Below are 19,948 nucleotides of genomic sequence, written 5' to 3'. Positions count from 1 at the left end.
GGGTTCCTTCTCTAATTATCTTAAATCTCATTCCACTGATGGCAGAGAGTGCCTAGCCTTCTTTTCTCATGTCTAACCTTTGTCGTTTTCCACAGTGACCAACATGGAAGTCACAGTTAACACTGAATAAAAGACTAGAATGATGTGTGTGTGCATGCGTGTGTGTATGTGACCATCCCATCTACATGTGGATACACTTCTTTAAAAAATAATTTATTGTATGATTTATTTTGGAGATATATTCTGATTATAGTGCTCCCTCTCCCAAATAGCACTGATTCTTTTTTTCCCCCTTACCCCCTAAAATGTATAATCTGGTCTCAGGTTCAATTCTTTGGTACATTTCTTTCTTCTGAATGCTGTGCAGTTTAATTAAACCTTGCTTAAAAGCAAAAACTGAAAACTGTGTACTCTTGTCTGGAATACCATCACAAGTGGTGGCATAGAGAGGGGGGAAAAAAACCTATTGCCTCATATTCTGGTTAAGTGTGATGGTTTGATTCCATGTCACTTGAGAAAGTAGATGTACTGACTTAAGCAGAAGCAGCATCTGTGGTTTCCTGAGAGTTTTCTCTCCTCTTCCACATGTTTTGAAATTGCAGTTCTAGTTAGTTGTGCTAAGAGAACCTGACAGTCATTTTATATATATTTATACACATACATATATATATATATTTGCTACTGAACCACTCTTTGCCCATGATTTCAGGGAACCCAAGAGGCCTCCTGACCTTATGTCCTTTCCTTGTATCCCTTATGATTGTTTCTACTTGTGTTGTATGTCTGATTCTCAAATTCACAGTGGAAGAAAAGATGGGGGCAGAGCATTTAGGTTCATGTGTACATTCTTATGTGGGTGTTGGTTGTTTTCCTCAGTGCTTTTCAAGCTGAAATCTTAGCTGGGTGTTTTTTTTGTTTGTTTTTTTGTTTTGTTTTGTTTTTTTTTGAACTTTGATTTTAGGTGTAAAAAAATTCAACCAGACATTTTTGCTTACTGTGGTCAGCTGATATAATAACCTCTAAGGTTTAATGAGCTTAACTTGAACTTTCATTACTAGCAAAGGTCTTGAAATCATTTCCTATACTGAATCATAATGGGTGTGTGTATGAATCACTCTCACATAATTTAGGTATAAAAACCTATGAGGAGGGTGAGGGGAGGGAGGGAAAAAAAAGACTCATTTCATTTTCATCCATACTTACCAGATTGGCTGAATTCCTGATTATTTGACCCATCATTGTTATTAATATGATTAATAAACTACCTATTTATTGATTTAATTGTTCTTCCTGACTGCAAATGGAGCTTGCCTAAGTGACTCTCAACTTCTTAACCATATAAGCTTTCTTTGCCTCACTGGGTGGTATTGCTTGTATGCAGATGCTAGACAAGTCCTTCCAGTGCACTTTGTTTCCTCCTCCATGATACTGTGTATGAGTGAAGTGATAAGCACACCAGTTTGTTCACTCTAATTACTACCAAGGCAGAGCTGCTTGCCTTGAATGTGCCTCTTGAGTATTTCCTGACCCAGTCTAGCCATGAACTAGCTCACTGGAAGGAAGTTGCCTATCTCTGATTCCTACTTTGCAGACAGAAGTAAGAGAACTGAAATATTAACCTCAGGATCCTGAAGAGGCCCAGAAGATAACTTGGAGAAGGGCATCACCTTTGACATCGCTGAAGCCCAGTCTGGGTTGCTTTTACACATAATTGAATTTCTTTTTCACTCCTAGATTTAGGGATATGAGATTGATTTACTGGTACTGAGGATTGAACCCAGGAGCATTTTACCACTGAGCTACTTCTCCAGCCCTTTTTAATTTTTATTTATTTATTTGTTTTTTTAAATTTTGAAATAGGGTCTTGCTAAATTGCTTAGGGTCTCACAAAGTTGCTGAGACTGACCTTGAACTTGGTATCCTCCTGTCTCAACTTCCATAGTTGCTGGGATTACAGATGTATGCCACTGTGCCCAGCTGGGGTGTGATATTTAGAGGACTACAAATATGCTGTTCAACCACACACAAAAAATTTTCACACAAAGAGTGGATATCTTGGCAAGAATGTCCTTTTCATTTCTTCATTTGGCAAACATTTATTGTGTACTTCACTGTACCAGACAACTACAATGATGATGAATAAAGCATGGTCTTGGCCTCCAAGGATCCTACAGTCTAGTAAAAGACTTAAAGGCAGCTGAGAAACTTCTAAAGTGTATTAAAAGTCTTCATTGAATTTAGCACAGAAGGATGGTGAGTTGCATTCCAGACAGTGGGAACAGCAAGAAGAAAGAGAAGCGATTGACATTGATGGTTGTGTGCATAATGTTAGTGGAGGTTCATTACTAGTGAAAAGAGAGAACTTCAAGTAGATAATCTTTTAGAAACTTCAGTCCTGACATTCTGTGACACTCTTGTCTGCTTCCACTAGGGTCAAGTCACTTTTCTTTGGCCAATGCTGTTATTTTCTGGTGGTTTCATCAGCTCCAATATGCACTTTAAGTACTTAAGTTCTGCTCCCTCCCACTGTGAATGTAGTTGTTTACCCAAATCTCTCAAGACTGGCAATTATTAATGGCAAGTTTTAGATGCCCAGGTTATAAAAATATGAATAGTGAAGGTGCATCCTGGGTTCTGTTATTCTGTTAGGACAGAAATACCATCTGATCAGAAAGCATTCTAGTTACTCTTTTTCCATTCATGGAAGCTTTGTAGTTTTTAGCTGCTAGAAAGCTCCTTCACCATCTCTTCCTATTTAGAACCTGCATCTGTTTAACCTCACCCCTATGACTAAGTGGTCAAGAATTTGATTTCCTGTCAGTACAAATTCTGGCTCTTCCACTTGGTAGTTGTGTGACATTGGACAGGCTTATGCAATCCCTTCTATATCTTGGTTTCCCCATTTATAGAATGGAAATACCAACTCTGTGGATGCTTGTGAAGATTAATAAGCTGATAGTTGGTAAAATACCAAGTTCAGTCCCTAGCATATACTTAAGCTTTCTGTATTGACTCATCTATATGAACTAAGTTAACAATTAACTAACAATCATATTGTTGTGTTCCTATTTCTCAGCTTTATAAAAAGGCTCTATTTGATATTGAAGGGTAAAAGATAAATGTTTATCATCACTTAGAATTGGGTTCTGGCCTTTAAAGGAACCTGAGGCTTAGATGGGTTATTTATTAGCTTTGTAAGCTGACCTTCAAATTACTGCTCTAGTTTATATTGTTCATTAAATGCTCAACTTGCCTCGTCTATAACTGTCTTTCCTTGCCCTGAAACCCCAGGATTTGGCCACAGAAGATTTTAATATTAAGAGGACATAATTCCATTCCCCACATGTGTGGATTAATGATAAGAAGGTGCACAGGGTATAATATTCTTATCCTGAACAGAAGTAAAGCGCTGGGATAACTACTTCTCACTTGTGAAGCACAAAAGATACCGTGTTGAAGCCACGTAAAAAACTTTACCAAAAAAATACCAGTTTAGGTGCCAGGACATCAGAGTCCAAGGCTCTTCATTGCCCCTAAGATAGTGTGGCCTCTAATCCTGTGCACTCCTTTACTTCATGCCTTGCAGAACTGAATTAGAGGTAACTAAAATGCTAGCATCATTCCTGGCATACAGAACCGCCCCCAAAATGGTAGGTATTATGTATTGTTACCCTGAAAATCTAACACATTGGGATAATGAAAATGGATACGTCTGGCAGTGAGAAGGACAATGACATATTGAAACCTGTAGTCCAAAGAAGAACGCGGAAATAGAGTCTCATGGGACAAAGACTACATTCCCCGCCCGGCTTTGCGGCTTGGCGGGCTAACTAGAAGCGCATCCGCCGCCACCGCGCGCCTTTCCGCGGAAGCCCCGGATGCACATGCCCTCTCCGGCAATGGGTGTGGTCTCGCGTTGGCTCTGAGACCTGGGGCCGTCTTATTGGCTGTAGGCTTTCCAGCTGGATTGGACACGAAGGAAGGGGTGGTGGCCAAGGCTCATGGCGCGGCGGTGTCAGCCAATGGGAAGCGTGGCTGGGCTTTAGCGCGAAGCGGGAATGCTGCGACTGTGCGGATTTGGCGCGAGCTGACTTTTCTACTGCTGGTGTGTAATTTGGGGGAGCTTGTGGTAGAGAGTCCCTGAGGCCGTGTGAGACGCGAAAAGGAACCTGCACTGAGGTGACGCATCCCTGAGGGGTGGAAAGGAGAGGATTTCCCGGTGATGCCTGGGGTCTGGGAGCCAGCGGGTTGGGAGAGGGCTGCGGGCTCCCACGCGGCCCCAGGTAAAGTTGAGATCTGAGATCGCAGCAAGTCTGAGGTCGGCGTCCCTAGGAAGAGGGATGTGGGCCCTCGGAATGGTGGAAAGGTTCTGGCAGTGCTGCGTGATGTAAGGAACTGAAAACTGTAGGAAGGAAATGTTCCAGAATTGAGGACTGTGTGGAGTTAGGACTACCGAGTCTAAGAGCGGAGTGAAGACCGAGCTGTGCTGTCAGGGCACAGGACTGTCAGGGTGGCGGTTATGGGCTCAGATGAAGATGCCCCGCATGCCTGGAGTGAGGAGATTAGAAGTACTGTAAATGAAAATAAACTTATTGGGTCGCTGTAGCGAATAAGAAAATGGGCTGGTGCCAGAATGCTTGGGATTAGTTAATCCCTGTTTTCCTGTGATTTGGGGCCTCTGTGCATCTCATTTGTCTCATTTGTTAGATGGATATAATAATTGTACCTACCTCTTAGGTAGTTGTAAAACTTAAATGAGTTAATATGAGAAAATGCTTATAAGAACCTTTTACACATATTAGGTAGGCAACACTGTTAGCTGTTATTGCATAGATTTGAGTGTGAAGCAGAATGCTAAAATATTATAACATAATTTACTTATGAAATGAATGTTGATCATAAGTATAAATAAAATTCCATGTTAGTTATTTTCTGTTCTCTTTAACACATTTACAGGCTGCTCTGTTCTTTTTTGAATCCTGCTGTGTTGCCATCATGCCTCAAACCAGATCCCAGGCACAGGCTACAATCAATTTTCCCAAAAAGAAGCTATCTCAGGCTTTGAACAAAACCAAAAACTCTAGTGACACTAAACTACAACCAACAAATGTCCAGGCTATACCCTCTTCTCCTGGTGTAAAGAGTCTGCCTCTCAGCCCTAGAAAACGTCTAGGTAAGCTTTCCTTTGTATGAGTACAGCTTTTTGACCAGTAGCTCTCAACCTTTCTTTTCTCAGTAGTAAGATGCCTGTCCTTCAAAAGACTTTCCTAAGTTCAGTTGAGTCTGCTCTATAAATTTTATTTATTTTCAGAATAAAATAAAGATTTGGGGTAAGCAAAATGGTTACTAAGTGCTTACTGAACTTCAGAGTTAAGCCACTTATTGAGATCACTTTCTGAACTACTTAATAGATCTGGTCTTCAGTTATCTAATACTGAACTTAGTTCTGTCATTGTTTTCAGTTATGTTGCAGTTATATGGTATTATGAAATTTGCCTTCATATTGTGAAATCAAGAGAAACAAATGGGTCATGTTCTTAATATTTTCAGACCTTTTCTTATTTTAGAACATTGGTTGGCACCCAGGACTTCTCACATACTTGGCAAGTGCACCTTAAGCCCCAGAGCATTTGTTTTTAATGGGGTGTGATTAGGTTATCAGAGCTGGGTGCAATTGCCATAATAAGTAAAAGCCAGGGGTGCTGCGAAGCATCCCATAATACACATGACGTTCTCTCCACAACAAATGATTCTTTGGTCCAAGATGTCAATGATGCCAAGGTTGAGAAATCCTGTTTTTTAGAACAGTTTTAGAATTTTACTGCATTAGAACTCATTTGATTTCTATGAAATAATAGGATTCAGCGACGCCATCTAGTGGCCAGTATTAGCTTCTAGGTGAGAAGGATGTTTATTTTGTGGTTTCTCCTCTCTTTTCACTATCTACTGCTGTGAGTGACCATGTTTTGATTTTAATGTTTCAGGTGATGACAACCTATGCAACACTCCCCATTTATCTCCCTGTTCTCCACCAAAGCAAGGCAAGAAAGAGAATAGCCTCCCTCGTTCACATACAACTAAGGGACGGAGATTGGTATTTGACAACAATCAGCTGACAGTTAAGTCTCCTAGCAAAAGAGAACAAGCCAGAATTCATCAAAATAAAATACTTCCCTCAGTTCAAAAAGATCAGGAGATTATAACAAATTCTGAACAGAAATGTCCAATGGAGAAAGACTCTGCACTTTTGAGATTATTCAAGCAAGAAGGTGCGTTCTTAAATGACAGCTGTTAGTGCAGCTGTTATAAACAAAGCTGATGACTCCAGATGAAGCTTAGTGGGTTTTTTTCAGTCACCTTCTGTTGTGTCTAGTTGTCCTTTTTCTGTCTGATGCAGGTACTTGCTACCGACAAGCAAAGGTTGTCCTGAATACAGCTGTCCCAGATCGTCTGCCTGCCAGAGAAAAGGAAATGGATGTTATCAGGAATTTCCTGAGGGAACACATCTGTGGGAAAAAAGCTGGAAGTCTGTACCTTTCTGGTGCTCCTGGAACTGGAAAAACTGCCTGTTTAAGCCGAATTCTGCAAGACCTCAAGGTACATTGAGAATCTGAATGTTGATGCTCTTGCTAAAATGATACTTGGGGTTTTTGTTGTTGTTGGTGGTGGTGGTGGTGGTTGTAGATGGATACAATACCTTTATTTATTTATTTATTAATGTTTTTTAGGGTGCTGGGGTTGTGGCTCAGCACGTGGGGCCCTTTCAATCCTCAGCACCACATAAAAATAAATAAGATAAAGGTATTGTGTCCAACTACAACTAAAAAATATATATATTAAAAAAATTTTTTTTTAGTTGTCAATGGACCTTTATTTTATTTTATTTGTTTTTATGTGGTGCTGAGGATCAAACCCAGTGCCTCACACATGCTAGACAAGCGCTCTACCACTGAGCCACAACCCCAGCCCGATACTTGGTTATTAAGGGTTCAGGAAGACAAACATTTAGGAGATTGAAAATAATAAGACTTTTTTGTTTTATTGTCTAAATCTTTCCAAATGAAAGTAGAAGTTCCTCTCTTGTATACTATTATCTCTCACAAGATAGTTCAAATTTTATCAAATCTTTATCTGAAGCCAAAATAACTGCCAAGTTTTTTATTTTTGTTTGTTTGTTTTTTTCTAGAAGGAAGTAAAAGGCTTTAAAACTATCATGCTGAATTGCATGTCCTTGAGGAAAGCCCAGGCTGTATTCCCAGCTATTGCTCAGGAGATTTGTCAAAAAGAAGTATCCAGGCTATCTGGGAAGGACATGATGAAGAAACTGGAAAAACATATGACTACAGAGAAGGGCCCCATGATGTAAGTATTTCTATATTGCTCAGTGAAAATCTGTAAGATCTACTGCTTACCAAAAGAATATTCACGATGTTTGCTCTATAAGAAGAAGTAGTTACATAAACCTAAAAAGAAAAGTACACGTTCTAATTTTTTAAATTGGAAAAAATGTTTTTAAAACTAATTGCTTGAAAATCCTGGGATGTTGGGGGTTTCATTCTAAGAGTGACTAGAGATTTACATAAATTACAGTCTTCAAACTTGTCTCAACTTTACAAATGTGACATAAAATTAGTCCAAATCAAATAGATTGAAGGTTTAAGAAAGTAACTATGGATGCTAATTGTTTTTCTTTCTATATAGTGTGTTGGTGTTGGACGAGATGGATCAACTGGACACCAAAGGGCAGGATGTATTATACACACTGTTTGAATGGCCATGGCTGAGCAATTCTCGATTAGTGCTGATTGGTTAGTTCTTAATTGTTAATGTTACATGGTGGTTCTGAAACTTTGGGTTTTTTGTTTGTTTGTTTGTTTGTTTGTTTCCAATACTGGAGATTGACTCAAAGATGCTTTACTACTAAGCTATATCCCCAGCCCTTTTTTTTTTTTTTTTTTTTTTTTTTTTGAGGTAGGATCTTTTGCTTATGGCCTGGCAAAATTGCTGAGACTGGCCTCAAACTTGTCTTCCTATCTTAGCTTCATTCACTTTGGACTAGGCATGTAGTTTAGTGGTAGAGTACTTGCCTAGCAGGTGTGAGGCCCTGGGTTCAATACCTAGTATTGCACAATAAATAAATAAATCTGTCCAGCTTTTGCTAGTAATTTTAATCTAAGGTACATTACTTTTAAGCTGAATAAAAATGACTAAGGAGCTGGTGCTATGATGGCATATGTAGTCTCAGGTACTCCGGAGGCTGAGGCAGGAGGATCAAAAGTTCAGAGACAATTGGGTAACATGGCAATACCCTTTCTATTATAAACAAATAAAAATGACCTGGGGCTGGAGGTGTAGCTCAGAGGTAGAGTGTGTGCTTAGCATGCACAGGGCCTGGGTTCAAACCCCAGCACACTCATCCCCACCTATTAATAAGACATAAAACTTTATTTTTAGAAACAATAGATTTTTAAAATATATTTGGTCCTGCTTATCAGTGAATAATTCTGACCCTACTTTGAAAAGACCATTCTATACTAACTATATATATATATATATCCTATCTAATAGGTATATTTTACCTTTGGAATGGGGAGGAAGGCAGGTGGGAAGCAACAATTGAATGCTAGATTATAAGTGGAAGTATTTATCTTTCAGAGGTTTCGTTTTTCTTTTCAGATGATTTGACTGATGATGCTTCTTATCTCCTCCTCAGGTATTGCTAATACCCTGGATCTCACAGACAGAATTCTGCCAAGGCTGGAAGCTAGAGAAAAATGTAAGCCACAGCTATTGAACTTCCCACCTTATACCAGAAACCAGATAGCCGCAATCTTACAGGATCGACTTAATCAAGTGAGTGCCAACCCTTATGCCAAATTTTGTTCCTCAGATGACCTTTGTTGAGGAAACCTAACTGTAGTTCTAAATTATTTTGCTTTGATTGCTTTATTAATGGTATGGGGCATACCTATGGACCCATAGTGGGAACATTTTTGTGTAAATTTCCATTTATAGCTCCATTTATTGGATCTTCAGTGTTGAAATAAAAGAAGTGAAATAATTCATTCAAATGCTTTTTTTTTTTTCTGGAACTCCCTAGTTCTGTTGAACCCAGGGGCGCTTAACCACTCAGCCACATCCCCAGCCCTTTTTATTATTTATTTAGAAACAGGGTCTCTCTGAGTTACTTAGGGTCTTGCTAAGTTGCTGAGGCTAGCTTTTTTTAAATCTCTTAATATACTTTTTTTTTTTAAGTTGTCAACAGATATTTATTTATATGTGGTGCTGAGAATCGAACCCAGGGCCTCACACCTGCTCGTCAAGCACCCGAATATTGAGCCACTACCTTAGCCCTGAGGCTAGCTTTGAAATCTCAATCCTCCTGCCTCAGCCTCCTGAGTAGCTGGGATTGCAGGCATGCATGCCACCATGCCCAGCCACTCAAATGCTTCTTTAATGACCTTTATAAATAGGGCCTATGAAAAATTTTTCTTCTGAAAGTGACTAAATAGTTTTGTGGGGTTTTTTTGTTTTTTGCCAATTTATGTTCTGATTAAATTGCTTTTTGGTTTTCCTCATTCATGAACCTTTACCACATTCTTATAAAAATTCTTAATATGTAAAGACTGAAATATCTTCATTTATTTACAAATAAAAAAGACAACTCCTAATGGGTAGCCAGTCAGGTTTGGTCTTAATTGTGAAAATATTTACATCTAGAACCTAAACTGCAGAGAGATTCAAATTGTCTTCTATGTCTTGTCTATAGGTGTCTGGAGATCAGGTTCTGGACAATGCTGCAATTCAGTTCTGTGCCCGCAAAGTCTCCGCTGTTTCAGGAGATGTTCGCAAAGCGCTAGATGTTTGCAGGTGAGTTATGGCACTGTAGGCTGCTTTTATTTAAAGAAATCTAGAAATGGCTGTTAATTGTCTCATGTAACTCAAGTGAATGTGGCTTAAGAGGCTCCATTCTGCTACTTTCTACACTCAGAAAAGAGGACTTGTTTCTCAGTGGGGAGCTCTGGATTTCCACCGTGTTAATGTCTGAAACATTATCAGTCCATTACCTACAGAGGGAGAAACAAATGAGATGTTGCTGGCACTCCCTGTGGTGATTATAGATTGGTTAATTACATTTGTATTAAAAAAGACTCCAGTTTACTTTTCCATTAGCTGGTTTCAAGCAGGTTTATTTATGGACCTGAACCATCTTTGCCTTTAGACTTTCTTCCCCTTCTTTCCTTTTGTAGGCACCCCTTCTTCCCTCCAGTTGGTAGTCCCCCACAGTATTCTAGACCTTTCTCCTTTCCCATCCCCCTCCCTCTCCTGCTGGGGAAAGCCTCTGTGCTGACTGATGAAATTTCTTCCCTCCCAGTAGGGACACTGGGTCCATTAAAATGATACTTGCTGTGCTGGCCCTCTGGTCCAACCTCCCCCTACTGCCTTGCAGAAGATCCAGGTCTGGCTTATGGCTTCCTGTGGGCAAAGCACTTTGGAGAGAGCAGTGGGAGAGTAAGCTCTTCCTATTGCTAGATTGCATGATCCTGAATTTAAAAGTTTCCCTAGTCAGCAAACTTCTTGAGTGAAGACTATAGCTATGAACAACATTCTTGTAGGCTGGCATGATTTAGCCTTTACATATCCTATGTATATATAACTCATGACTCCCCTTTTAGGTCTGCTGTGTATGGATGGTGCTAGTTTTCTTAGTCACCCACACTAATATCTTCTCTTCTACCCATGACATTTTTCCTCCTCCAAAATGTTACTGGCTCAATGTTTGATGACCTACTTGGCATCTAAAAGGAACCATGTAGTGTGTTGAAATTTCTCAAATCCCTGGTCCATGAATTATTTCAAGGCAATTAAATCCCCTTTAGCTGAGACATAACCTAGTTTTGTTTGGGGGCTTTAAATTTTTAAAACATGCTTTTAATTAATGTGCCTGCTTTTGAGCTTGGTGGTTGGTGTGGTATTTAGTTTGGCTCTGATGAAATTAATTTTAGAAAAAAAATTTTTTATAGGAGAGCTATTGAAATTGTAGAGTCGGATGTCAAAAGCCAGACTATCCTCAAACCACTGTCTGAGTGTAAGTAGTTTATCTCCTTTTTGTCTTATTTTATAATTGGAAGCTTAACTTTGCTGAGGAAAGAGGTATAAAGATAAAATGAATGTAGTTAAATATACACTCACCCATTCCTCTGTGTGTATGTTTAGTCAGTTTCATTTATTTTACTTTAATCTTGCCTGCCAATACCATAGTCTATGAATTACTGCAAATGAACTCCCCAGGGTGTTATATAAATGGCTAGGATAGAGTCAATTTTCTTTCCAGGATCTAGGAATGAAAACTGTCAACAATAAGCTTCTTTGTGGGTGCTTAAGTTGAGTGCAAGGAGGTGAAAACAAAGTCTGATAAATAAGAGAGGTAAAAAATTGTGAGTTCATCTTGGGATATCTTAAGCCTTTAAACAAGTCTAGGAGGGTAGAGGTACAAAGATCATATTGCTACAGTAAACAGAAGGCTATCACAAATGGCAAAATTAACTTTCTTTCCCCTCAGCTTTGTTCTTTTAGATGTGGCAGATGTAAAATGGCCATGAACTACATATCTTATTGATGTTTAATATCCAATGTTAATCTTTAAAAACAGGACAGTTTGACTTGGCTGTTTCTTCCTTCATTCCTACACTGATTTGGAGTTATTAAAGTTGTTTCTATCACTATAGTTCTGCATAAAATCTTTCTCTTTCATCAACTTGTTAAAATAAATAACTTAGAAAAGAAAAAATAGGGGCTGGGGATGTGGCTCAAGCGGTAGCGCACTCGCGTAGCATGCGTGCGGCCCGGGTTCGATCCCCAGCAGCACCGCATACCAACAATGATGTTGTGTCCGCCGAGAATTAAGAAAAAATAAATAAATGTTAAAATTCTCTCTCTCTCTCTCTCTGTGCCCCCCTCTCTCTCACTCTCTCTTTAAAAAAAAAAAAAGAAAAAGAAAAAATAACTTATAGTATTTCAGAAGTAGACAAATTTGTGTTTAGATTGAAGATAGGCAATATATGCCAATGTGTATATAAACTTAGATACTGGTTTCCTGATTCTCTTCACCTCCTCCCTCCGCCACCTTTTTGCCGTACCAGTAACATTTCGGCTTGTCAGTGAGCACCACTGGCACAAACATTGTTAAAAGAAGTTGTAAGGTCTAGACTAACCTAATTCCTATCTTGACTTTTTTTTTAGTTGTTAAAGGACCTTTGTTTTATTTATTTATATACAGTGCTGAGAAGATTGAACCTAGTGCCTCACACATGCTAGGCAAGTGCTCTACCACTGAGCTACAACCCCAGCCCCCTCTTTTGACTTGATATGGGTGAGGTTAACTTAATGGTTCCAGAAAGCTATAGGAACATTGAGTTCAACTAAGTAAAAGAGGGAACTTTCTAATACATAGAAACAACTTCTTTGAAATATAGTGGGTTCTGCAGCAATGAAGATATTCAAACAAAAGCTGGATAGGTGACCACATGTTGGAATTGTTTTAGAGCAGACTCGGCCATTGGGTAAAGGGTAAGAATAGACCTCTGAATTCCTTTCAATTTTAAGATTCTGTTACTTGATCTGTGAGCTCTGGTTTCTCCATTAGTCCTCTGCAGCATCCCGTTTGTGGTAATGAAATAGAAGCGAATTGTGTGGGGCAATTGTAAATGGTCTCAGGAAGTAACTTCAGGCAAAGGTTGTTACAGAGCAAATCCCTCCTCTGTCTTACAAATCATGCATCTCCAAACAATAAGCCCATAGTCCTGTGCAGCTTGTTGGCAGTTTCCCAACCTCTGACTTTTGAGAGGGTGCTATCTGCTAGGATATCCAATGACATTTTCTCAAGTGTTACTCTCCTGCATATCAGCTTGGGCAAGTGAACCAAACCTCAAGGGTCATTTCGGAGGCCATCTGGATGACCGATATGGGATTGACTTTATTGTCCACACTTATCTACTCATTTGGTTCAAAATATTAGGTAATTTTTCCAACTATTTTCTTTTTTACATTCTTAATAGCTGGGCATAGTTATCATTTTTTCTTTGAGGTTCTATTCTTTACCTCTGAGGCATTAAGAATTTCCAAGGCAGAAAACCATAGCTCTCTGTTTGGTCCTTACTCTATTATGAGGTAGGTATTTTGTCTCTCCAACATTGAATTACATTCTGTAGGACCAAATGTCACTTAAATAACCTTACTTCCCAAGTCTTCCCACATTTATTTGGCATCTTTCTGAAGATAGCATTGTCTTTTATCCTTTGGCTTCTAGTTAGAGTTGGAAACTTTGCTTTGCCATCATGTGAATGACATGGGTTTCCTTTAGTTAAAACATTATTATTTACTTTGTAGGTAAATCATCCTCTGAGTCTCTGGTTCCCAAGCGTGTTGGTCTTACTCACATATCCCAAGTTATTTCAGAAGTTGATGGTAACAGGATGAATTTGGGCCGAGAAGGAGCACAGGATTCCTTCCCTCTCCAACAGAAGATTTTGGTCTGCTCTTTGCTGCTTTTGACCAGGCAGTTGAAAATCAAAGAAGTCACTCTGGGGAAGGTAAGTTGGGAATCTCAGCAGAAGAAGCTGAGGTAGAGATGAGAATCTGCTTTGCAGCACAGGTATTTTACAAAGGCTTATCATGTTCCAACTGGTATGAATTAAGTGTTTTAACAGTAAGAATTAATATTGGTACTATATAAAAGGCAACTGACTCAATTTCCCTTGGAATGTGCTTAAGCTTAAAGTCCTCTTCCTACATTACAGTATAGGGTTTTGGGAATATCTACTGAATGCTTGTTCAAGGATGGTGACTTTTAAGTAACAATTCTCCCTCTTTTTCCTCCCAGTTATATGAAGCCTACAGTAATGTCTGTCGTAAACAGCAGGTGGCAGCTGTGGACCAGTCAGAGTGTTTGTCACTTTCAGGGCTCTTAGAATCCAGGGGAATTTTAGGATTAAAGAAAAACAAGGAAACCCGATTTACAAAGGTATGACCAACTGCTTCTTTATGACAGTGCTTTTTTTTAAAGTTAAGATTTAAGGTGTTTGAGAATAGGAGTGTGATATGAATGAGATTCCCCCCCACCTCCCAGGCCATTGTAAAAAGCAGTATTTAACTTGCTTGCCTCTAGGGAGAGAAGTTTAATATGGTAGAAGTTAGTGTGGTACCAACTTTGCTTTTACGAGTTCTTCACCATGCAAAATTCTTTTCTCTTTTCAGGTGTCTTTGAAGATTGATGAGAAGGAAATAGAGCATGCTCTGAAAGACAGAGCTTTAATTGGAAATATCTTAGCTACTGGATTGTCTTAAATTCTTCTCTCACATCCACCCAAAAGTATTCATCTGGCATTTAGAGAGCTATGGAGTCTTCATTTTAGTAATTTATACATTCACTCCAAAACCAAATATGACTTTTTTTACTCGACAGCAAGGAATTTTAATCTATAGATTCATGAATATTAGTACAGAATAATATCAGTGGGTCTTATTTTTATACATAAATGAATAAGTAAACCCTTTTTAAATTAAATTAACTGCCTCTCCAAGTATACAGAATTATATTGTGGAATGTGTAAATCTTTACCTCTAAGTTTCCTCAAACATTGGTATATTTTCTTAAGAACTCGGAGGTTAAGGTAAGAAGAATGAAAAAGAATGAGGAAAAAAAAGTCTACATGGAGACTTGAAGGACGTTTCATTTCTTTATGGAGAACTACTATGTTCATGGTGCTGAAGTACCACATTGTGACATTGTGACATTTTTAAGACAGTCATCAGAGTTTTTTGGATACTCCTAACCTTGTGGGGGTAGTTAGAAGAATGTAACTTTACAGATTGTGAATATATTTATTTATTTTCAAGTTGTATTTGTTGTGTGTGTGTGTGTGTGTGTGTGTGTGTGTGTGTGTGTGTGTGTGTGTGCTGAGGATTGAACTTAGGGCCTCGTGCATGCAAGGCAAGCACTCTACCAACTGAGCTATATCCCCAACCCTGTATTTGTCTTTTTAAGCATTCATATTTTAAGAGACCTCAGGCTTTCAGAAAGCAATGTGAAAATTCCTTACCAAACATTTCCAGTCTTTGCTGCCCTCAATTCTAAGCCATTGGTTCAAGATGCTGCCACTAGGGTTGGATTTTCATCTGAACAGATGTTTTTCCAGTTTTATTAGATGAATTAATCCTTATGGTTACTTAAGACTCCTCTGACTTTGGTTTCTAGTAGCATTAAATGGCAGTTTGTGACAGGAACACTAGAGGGCACCATTACAACACTACTCAAAGTGTAGGCTTGAGGCTGGGATGGTTTTGAGGGAAGGGGTGGAAAGGTACTTAGGTTTGATTTGTTTGGAAGATTGCTTGTATTACTTGAGCAAATAAATGCCTGAGATATAAACCGTGTGTGATATGAATGATCTGAGAGCCAGCACCAAGACTCTGCTTCTCCATGAGCTCTTCAATTGCCTCCTGCTTTTCTGATAGGGCCTTGGGTTTGGGAACTTGATATGTGTATAAATGATCTGTTGGCCACTGTTTCATTCATTCTGCCCACTGTATCTTTGTAAAGTGATCTGCACTACAGCAGGTGGTATGGGATAGAAGAAAGGCAAGCAGAGAGGACTCTCTGAAATGAACACTACCCACTGGTGTGTGTAGCAGAGGAGAATCTGTGGACACAGGGCTGGATGTTGTTCTTACTCACACTATATTAGAGCATTAATTCACTCAGGGCAATTTTGCAAATGGGGTACACAGTTCTATATTGAAAAGGTTGGAAGGCATCTGGGGCTATAAGGGTTAACAAGCATAATTGCAAAGATTGTCCGAAGGCTGATGGAAAGCAGAGACTGAATGGGATTGAGAACAGATGCGAGGCTTGATTTAAATTACATTTTATTGGATGCTGCAGCCTTAAGAGACGTGACTGCTTTACAGTTTGTTTCCACACTGTGGGCAGCTGTCTGTTCTGTGTCCACAGTAGGATCCTGCCCAGAAAGGAGCGGCCTCCCCACCTCGTTGTGTTTGAGGCTTGGCGCCTTCCTCTTAACTGTAGAGCTTGAGTCAGGAACATGGCTTGACTCGCAGTGGGGCTGCTATGTCTCCTCCCTGGCTTCCATCCAAGATCACATTTACAGATTCAAAAGGGCCAAATTTCTTTTCCCCTTTCTCTCCTTCCCCTGGTATTTGGAAATAGGGCTTTCTGTGGACTGGTTTGTTAGTTTCCTTTCCTTCAGTTCTCCCCCCACTGTCAATTTCTAGGTCATTGCTGCTCTTAAGACTTCAGCAATTGGAACAGGGTTGGTTCTGTCAATGATGCATGAAGCAGACTTAGAGTCCCTGCTTGGCTTCCGCTGCCCTTGTGGGAGCAAAGGCTGATATATGTTTGTCAGTAAAGTCTTAAGTGTAATTCAGACAGCCAGAGAAGAAAAGGAAGAAAACTCTTTCCTTGCTGTTTTTTTTTTCTCACTGAAGCTGAGAGCTACAGGAAGGTGGTAGGAATTTTAGTGGGATGGGATGGGCCTGTGATTAGTAGTTTTTGCCAAGATATTAGGCTACTTCATATGGAGTAGTGGCAAAGATGCTGACCTCTTTTTTTTAAAGATGCTGGGGTGTGTGTCTGCCTATATCCTGGTTTGTCTTTTTTTTTTTTTAATAAGTAGATAAGCTTCCATAGTGTTGGGTATTGCCATGGGAAAAAAAAAAACACAATAATGTTGGTGTGAGTTTCAACCCCAGAGCTGCCACTGACATTTCTGGCTCAATGAAGACTCATCTGTGGCTAGCTAACTGCAAGAGTGTGTGAGGTCCAGGCTACCCAGTGATCAGGAAAGTTGGTAGAGCCCTATTTTCTCCAACCCTCCTCCCTCATTACTCCCTACCTTTAAAAACCCTTTTAAGATGCACCAATAAGAACTGGGAAGTGAGCTAGCTGGGTATGTATTACACACCTGTAATCCCAGCTACTCAGGAGGCTAAAAGGATCAAAAGTTTGGGATCAGCCTAGGAAATAAGTGAAAGACTTTGTTTCAAAATAAAAAGGGCTAGGGATGTAACTCAGTAGTAGAGTGTTTGCCTTGCATGTATGAGGCCCTGGATTCAAGCCCCAGTATGGCCTGGAAGTGGAAATAAGATATGGCTTAAACCATATTTTTTAAAAATATCTAGGAGTGGAAATGTAGCTCAGTGATAGAGCACTTGCTTATCGTACATGAAGCTCTTGATTTGATCCCTAGCACTGAAAAAAAAAATTTTTTTTTGAGAAGTATTATGTTGATTACTATGGGGGGAAAAGAAGTCCAAGATTAAGAGGTTTTGTTTTCTTGGTGTTGGAGATGGAACCTAGGTCTCATGCCATGCATGCTAGGCAAGCACTCAACCAATGAACTACATGCCTAGGCCCAAGATTGAGATGTCATTTACATTTGTATTTATCCTCACAGTCAGTGCCTGGTGCCTAGTGCGCGCCCACACTGGGGATTGAACCCAGGGCCTTTGGCATGTGTGACGCAAGCACTCTATGGAGCTATATCCCCAGCCCTCCTGCTAAGTATTTAACAATTGTTCAATGATAAATGAACCGAGTAAGATGCTGTCTTTCCCATCTTGATAGTTCTCAGCTGAAGGTAAACATTGCTGGTGCTTTTGTACAGAGGTAGAGCAGGCCCCTGCAGAAGAAGGGTACTTCACCTACAAAATGTGTCTTGGCATAGTTCTGGAGCATTTATTGGCCTCACAGATGCATTCTAATCACTCCTCTGATGTAGTTATATTTTGCTTGAGACAGCCTCTATGTTGCTTGTTGCTTGAGGGAAACTTTGGCTATGGGACAAGGCTTACCTTCAGGCTGGGAAGAGGTGTGCCTGTTACCAAGTGTCCCTAGATATTGACCAGAAACTGCCTATAGTTGGCAAGGACCTAGGAAGGAACCCACTTTTGATTCCTACTTTTTAACATTTGGGGAAAGTAGTGATCTCAGGTTCCTCTTGAAAAGTCAGGACACCCTCTAAGACACATTCTCTTGAGCTGCAAACACAGCAGGTCTTCCTCTTAGAAGTACATTCTGTAGGGGGAGAAGGTGTACTCCTCTGGCCTCCCCTTGATTTCCAGCCCCAGCCCCAAGGCACTGGCAGTAGAAACTAATTGGGTGCAAGGGGCCTGGGTAAAGGCTGAAGACTGGCAAAAGGAGAGGCAGCTCCGTTTTTTAAAAAGCTCTAATTGAGTTCTGAATCAGCCTCACTCCCTTTGATCCCTCCTCTGTTTCCCACACTGCCTGAAAGAGCTAGATCAGCACTTTATAACAAGGGTGCGCCTGCTCCCCACACCCGCCCCCCTTCCTGACGCTCTCTACTGCCGCCATCCACTACTTGTCTCCTTCAGTTAAGATAATGAAGATGCTGAGAGATAAAATGTGTATTTAATAAGGGTGGGGGTAGGGAGGCAGAAAGGGGCAGCCAGGACCTTCCCTAGTTTGGGGCCTCGCCAAGACTCAAGCTGAAAGCAAAGCTAGAGTAAGACTTGGCCCCAGGGTGTGGGGGTTTCTGGGCCTCAATCCAGCTGACTTCACTGCCTGCTGTTTGCCCTAAATTCCCCCACCTCCACCCTCTCACCCCCACACTCCTTTCTTTCTCTCCTTGCTCCCAATGGGAAAAAGGAGCCTTGCTTCCACTTACTTTAGAGCTGGTAAGTTGGCCTTTGGTGCGGTGCCCCCTACCCCAGTGTCAGCTGCAAGGTCGGGCTAGGGCAGCCCTTGTAGCCAAGGCCTGTAGAAGCTGTGGGTTCACAGTGGGGGGTGAAAAAGCTGGAGTTAATGAAGACCAGCTGCTCGTCTGGGTTCTGCCTACAGCTAGCTGGAGGCCAGCCTTTGGTGGTGGTTAGAGGTGGGGGGGGGTGGAGTATGACCTCCATCCATGGGCACAAGGATATCCTGTGGCAGCTGGGCCTGTGCTACTCTCTGAGCTTGGTTTCATCCTTAGTTTGTAAGAGAGTAGTCTGTTTCCCCTCTTCCCCTGCTCCTCCCCTCCCCAAGTAACACTCAGCCCTTATTGAGCTTTATAACTGTAGTGGTGGCCCAGCTGAGATCTGAGGATCTCCAAGTCCCTTTTGTAAACACTCATTAACTGCCTGGGAAGAACCAAGAGCCCTGTTTAACAGCTGGGAGAGAACTGAGGCACATTAGGGTGAAAGGCTTGACCTAAGTTCACCCCATGGACTCCACCCTGGGGCCCTCCATCCTTACTGTCTAGTTCCTTTCCCTAGTTCTTCCCGCAAGACAGAAGAGGTGGAGGCCTTGTTGCCCTCTCCCCTTCTAGGAAGAGGCCATGATTTCTCCCTTCCCTCAAATCTGTCCTGGACTTCCCCTGGCCCTTCACCCCATGACATTTTCCCTGCTCTGCTGCTGGAGATAATGTGTAACTCTCCTTGCAAAATGTTCTCAGTCCAGTATTGTGCTGATTTCTCACCCATCATTTCCCTGGCCCACCTGGCCCACCACACCTGAATTCTCCCTTTTGAGCTACAAACAAACTGACTATCCTAAACTGAGTCAGCGACCTGGAAGCTGATCTTTTGTGTTAAGAGGTCCTCTACCCCCTGTATTTATCCAAAATGATACCTGGGAAAATACTCTTTAACCTGTGCATTTTGGTAATAAAGATCCAGAACCCTGTTGAGGGCTGGGTCAAGACACTAGTTGACCTCTTAATTCTGCAGTCTTTTCTTCCACTGACAGTTGCTATTTCTAGTTATGGATATAGCTCAAAGATCTTTTTTGGTTTTTCCCCTTCCTCAGCCTCTCAGATTCTCACCTGTATAGGTATATTGGTATACCCCACACTTACACACACACACACACACACACACACACACACACACACACACACACACACACTCCTCAGTCTAGTGATAAAATTCTGCC

At 40.7% G+C, this 19,948-nt stretch overlaps 2 protein-coding genes and 1 non-coding gene across 3 annotated transcripts in view; 2 read left to right on the top strand and 1 right to left on the bottom strand.

Annotated features, from left to right (window-relative positions):
• Nucleotides 1-19,948, bottom strand: part of Top2a (DNA topoisomerase II alpha) — a 323,275-nt gene that overhangs the window by 212,254 nt on the left and 91,073 nt on the right. The window lies entirely within an intron of this gene.
• On the top strand, nucleotides 546-14,897 carry Cdc6 (cell division cycle 6). Its single transcript, XM_005321816.5, has 12 exons — nucleotides 546-4,179; nucleotides 4,957-5,173; nucleotides 5,985-6,269; nucleotides 6,398-6,597; nucleotides 7,187-7,362; nucleotides 7,702-7,808; nucleotides 8,714-8,853; nucleotides 9,770-9,870; nucleotides 11,025-11,089; nucleotides 13,390-13,592; nucleotides 13,883-14,023; nucleotides 14,257-14,897. Exons 2-12 carry the CDS (start codon nucleotides 4,996-4,998, stop codon nucleotides 14,344-14,346), a joined length of 1,686 nt encoding a protein of 561 aa, XP_005321873.2. The 5' UTR covers nucleotides 546-4,179; nucleotides 4,957-4,995; the 3' UTR covers nucleotides 14,347-14,897.
• Nucleotides 8,341-8,416, top strand: Trnaa-agc (transfer RNA alanine (anticodon AGC)). The gene has a single exon. It is a non-coding gene; the product is annotated as a tRNA-Ala (tRNA).

The sequence above is a fragment of the Ictidomys tridecemlineatus genome, chromosome 3, assembly GCF_052094955.1.
Source record: "Ictidomys tridecemlineatus isolate mIctTri1 chromosome 3, mIctTri1.hap1, whole genome shotgun sequence".
NCBI classification, from domain to species: Eukaryota; Metazoa; Chordata; class Mammalia; order Rodentia; family Sciuridae; genus Ictidomys; species Ictidomys tridecemlineatus.
This window is presented reverse-complemented; position numbering and strand designations above follow the sequence as displayed.

Coding starts and splice junctions, on each gene's coding strand:
- Cdc6 (XM_005321816.5), top strand. CDS start 4,996: ATGCCTCAAACCAGATCCCAGGCACAGGCTACAATCAATTTTCCCAAA. Junction 6,270..6,397: donor GAGATTATTCAAGCAAGAAG/GTGCGTTCTTAA, acceptor TGTCTGATGCAG/GTACTTGCTACCGACAAGCA. Junction 7,363..7,701: donor ACAGAGAAGGGCCCCATGAT/GTAAGTATTTCT, acceptor CTTTCTATATAG/TGTGTTGGTGTTGGACGAGA.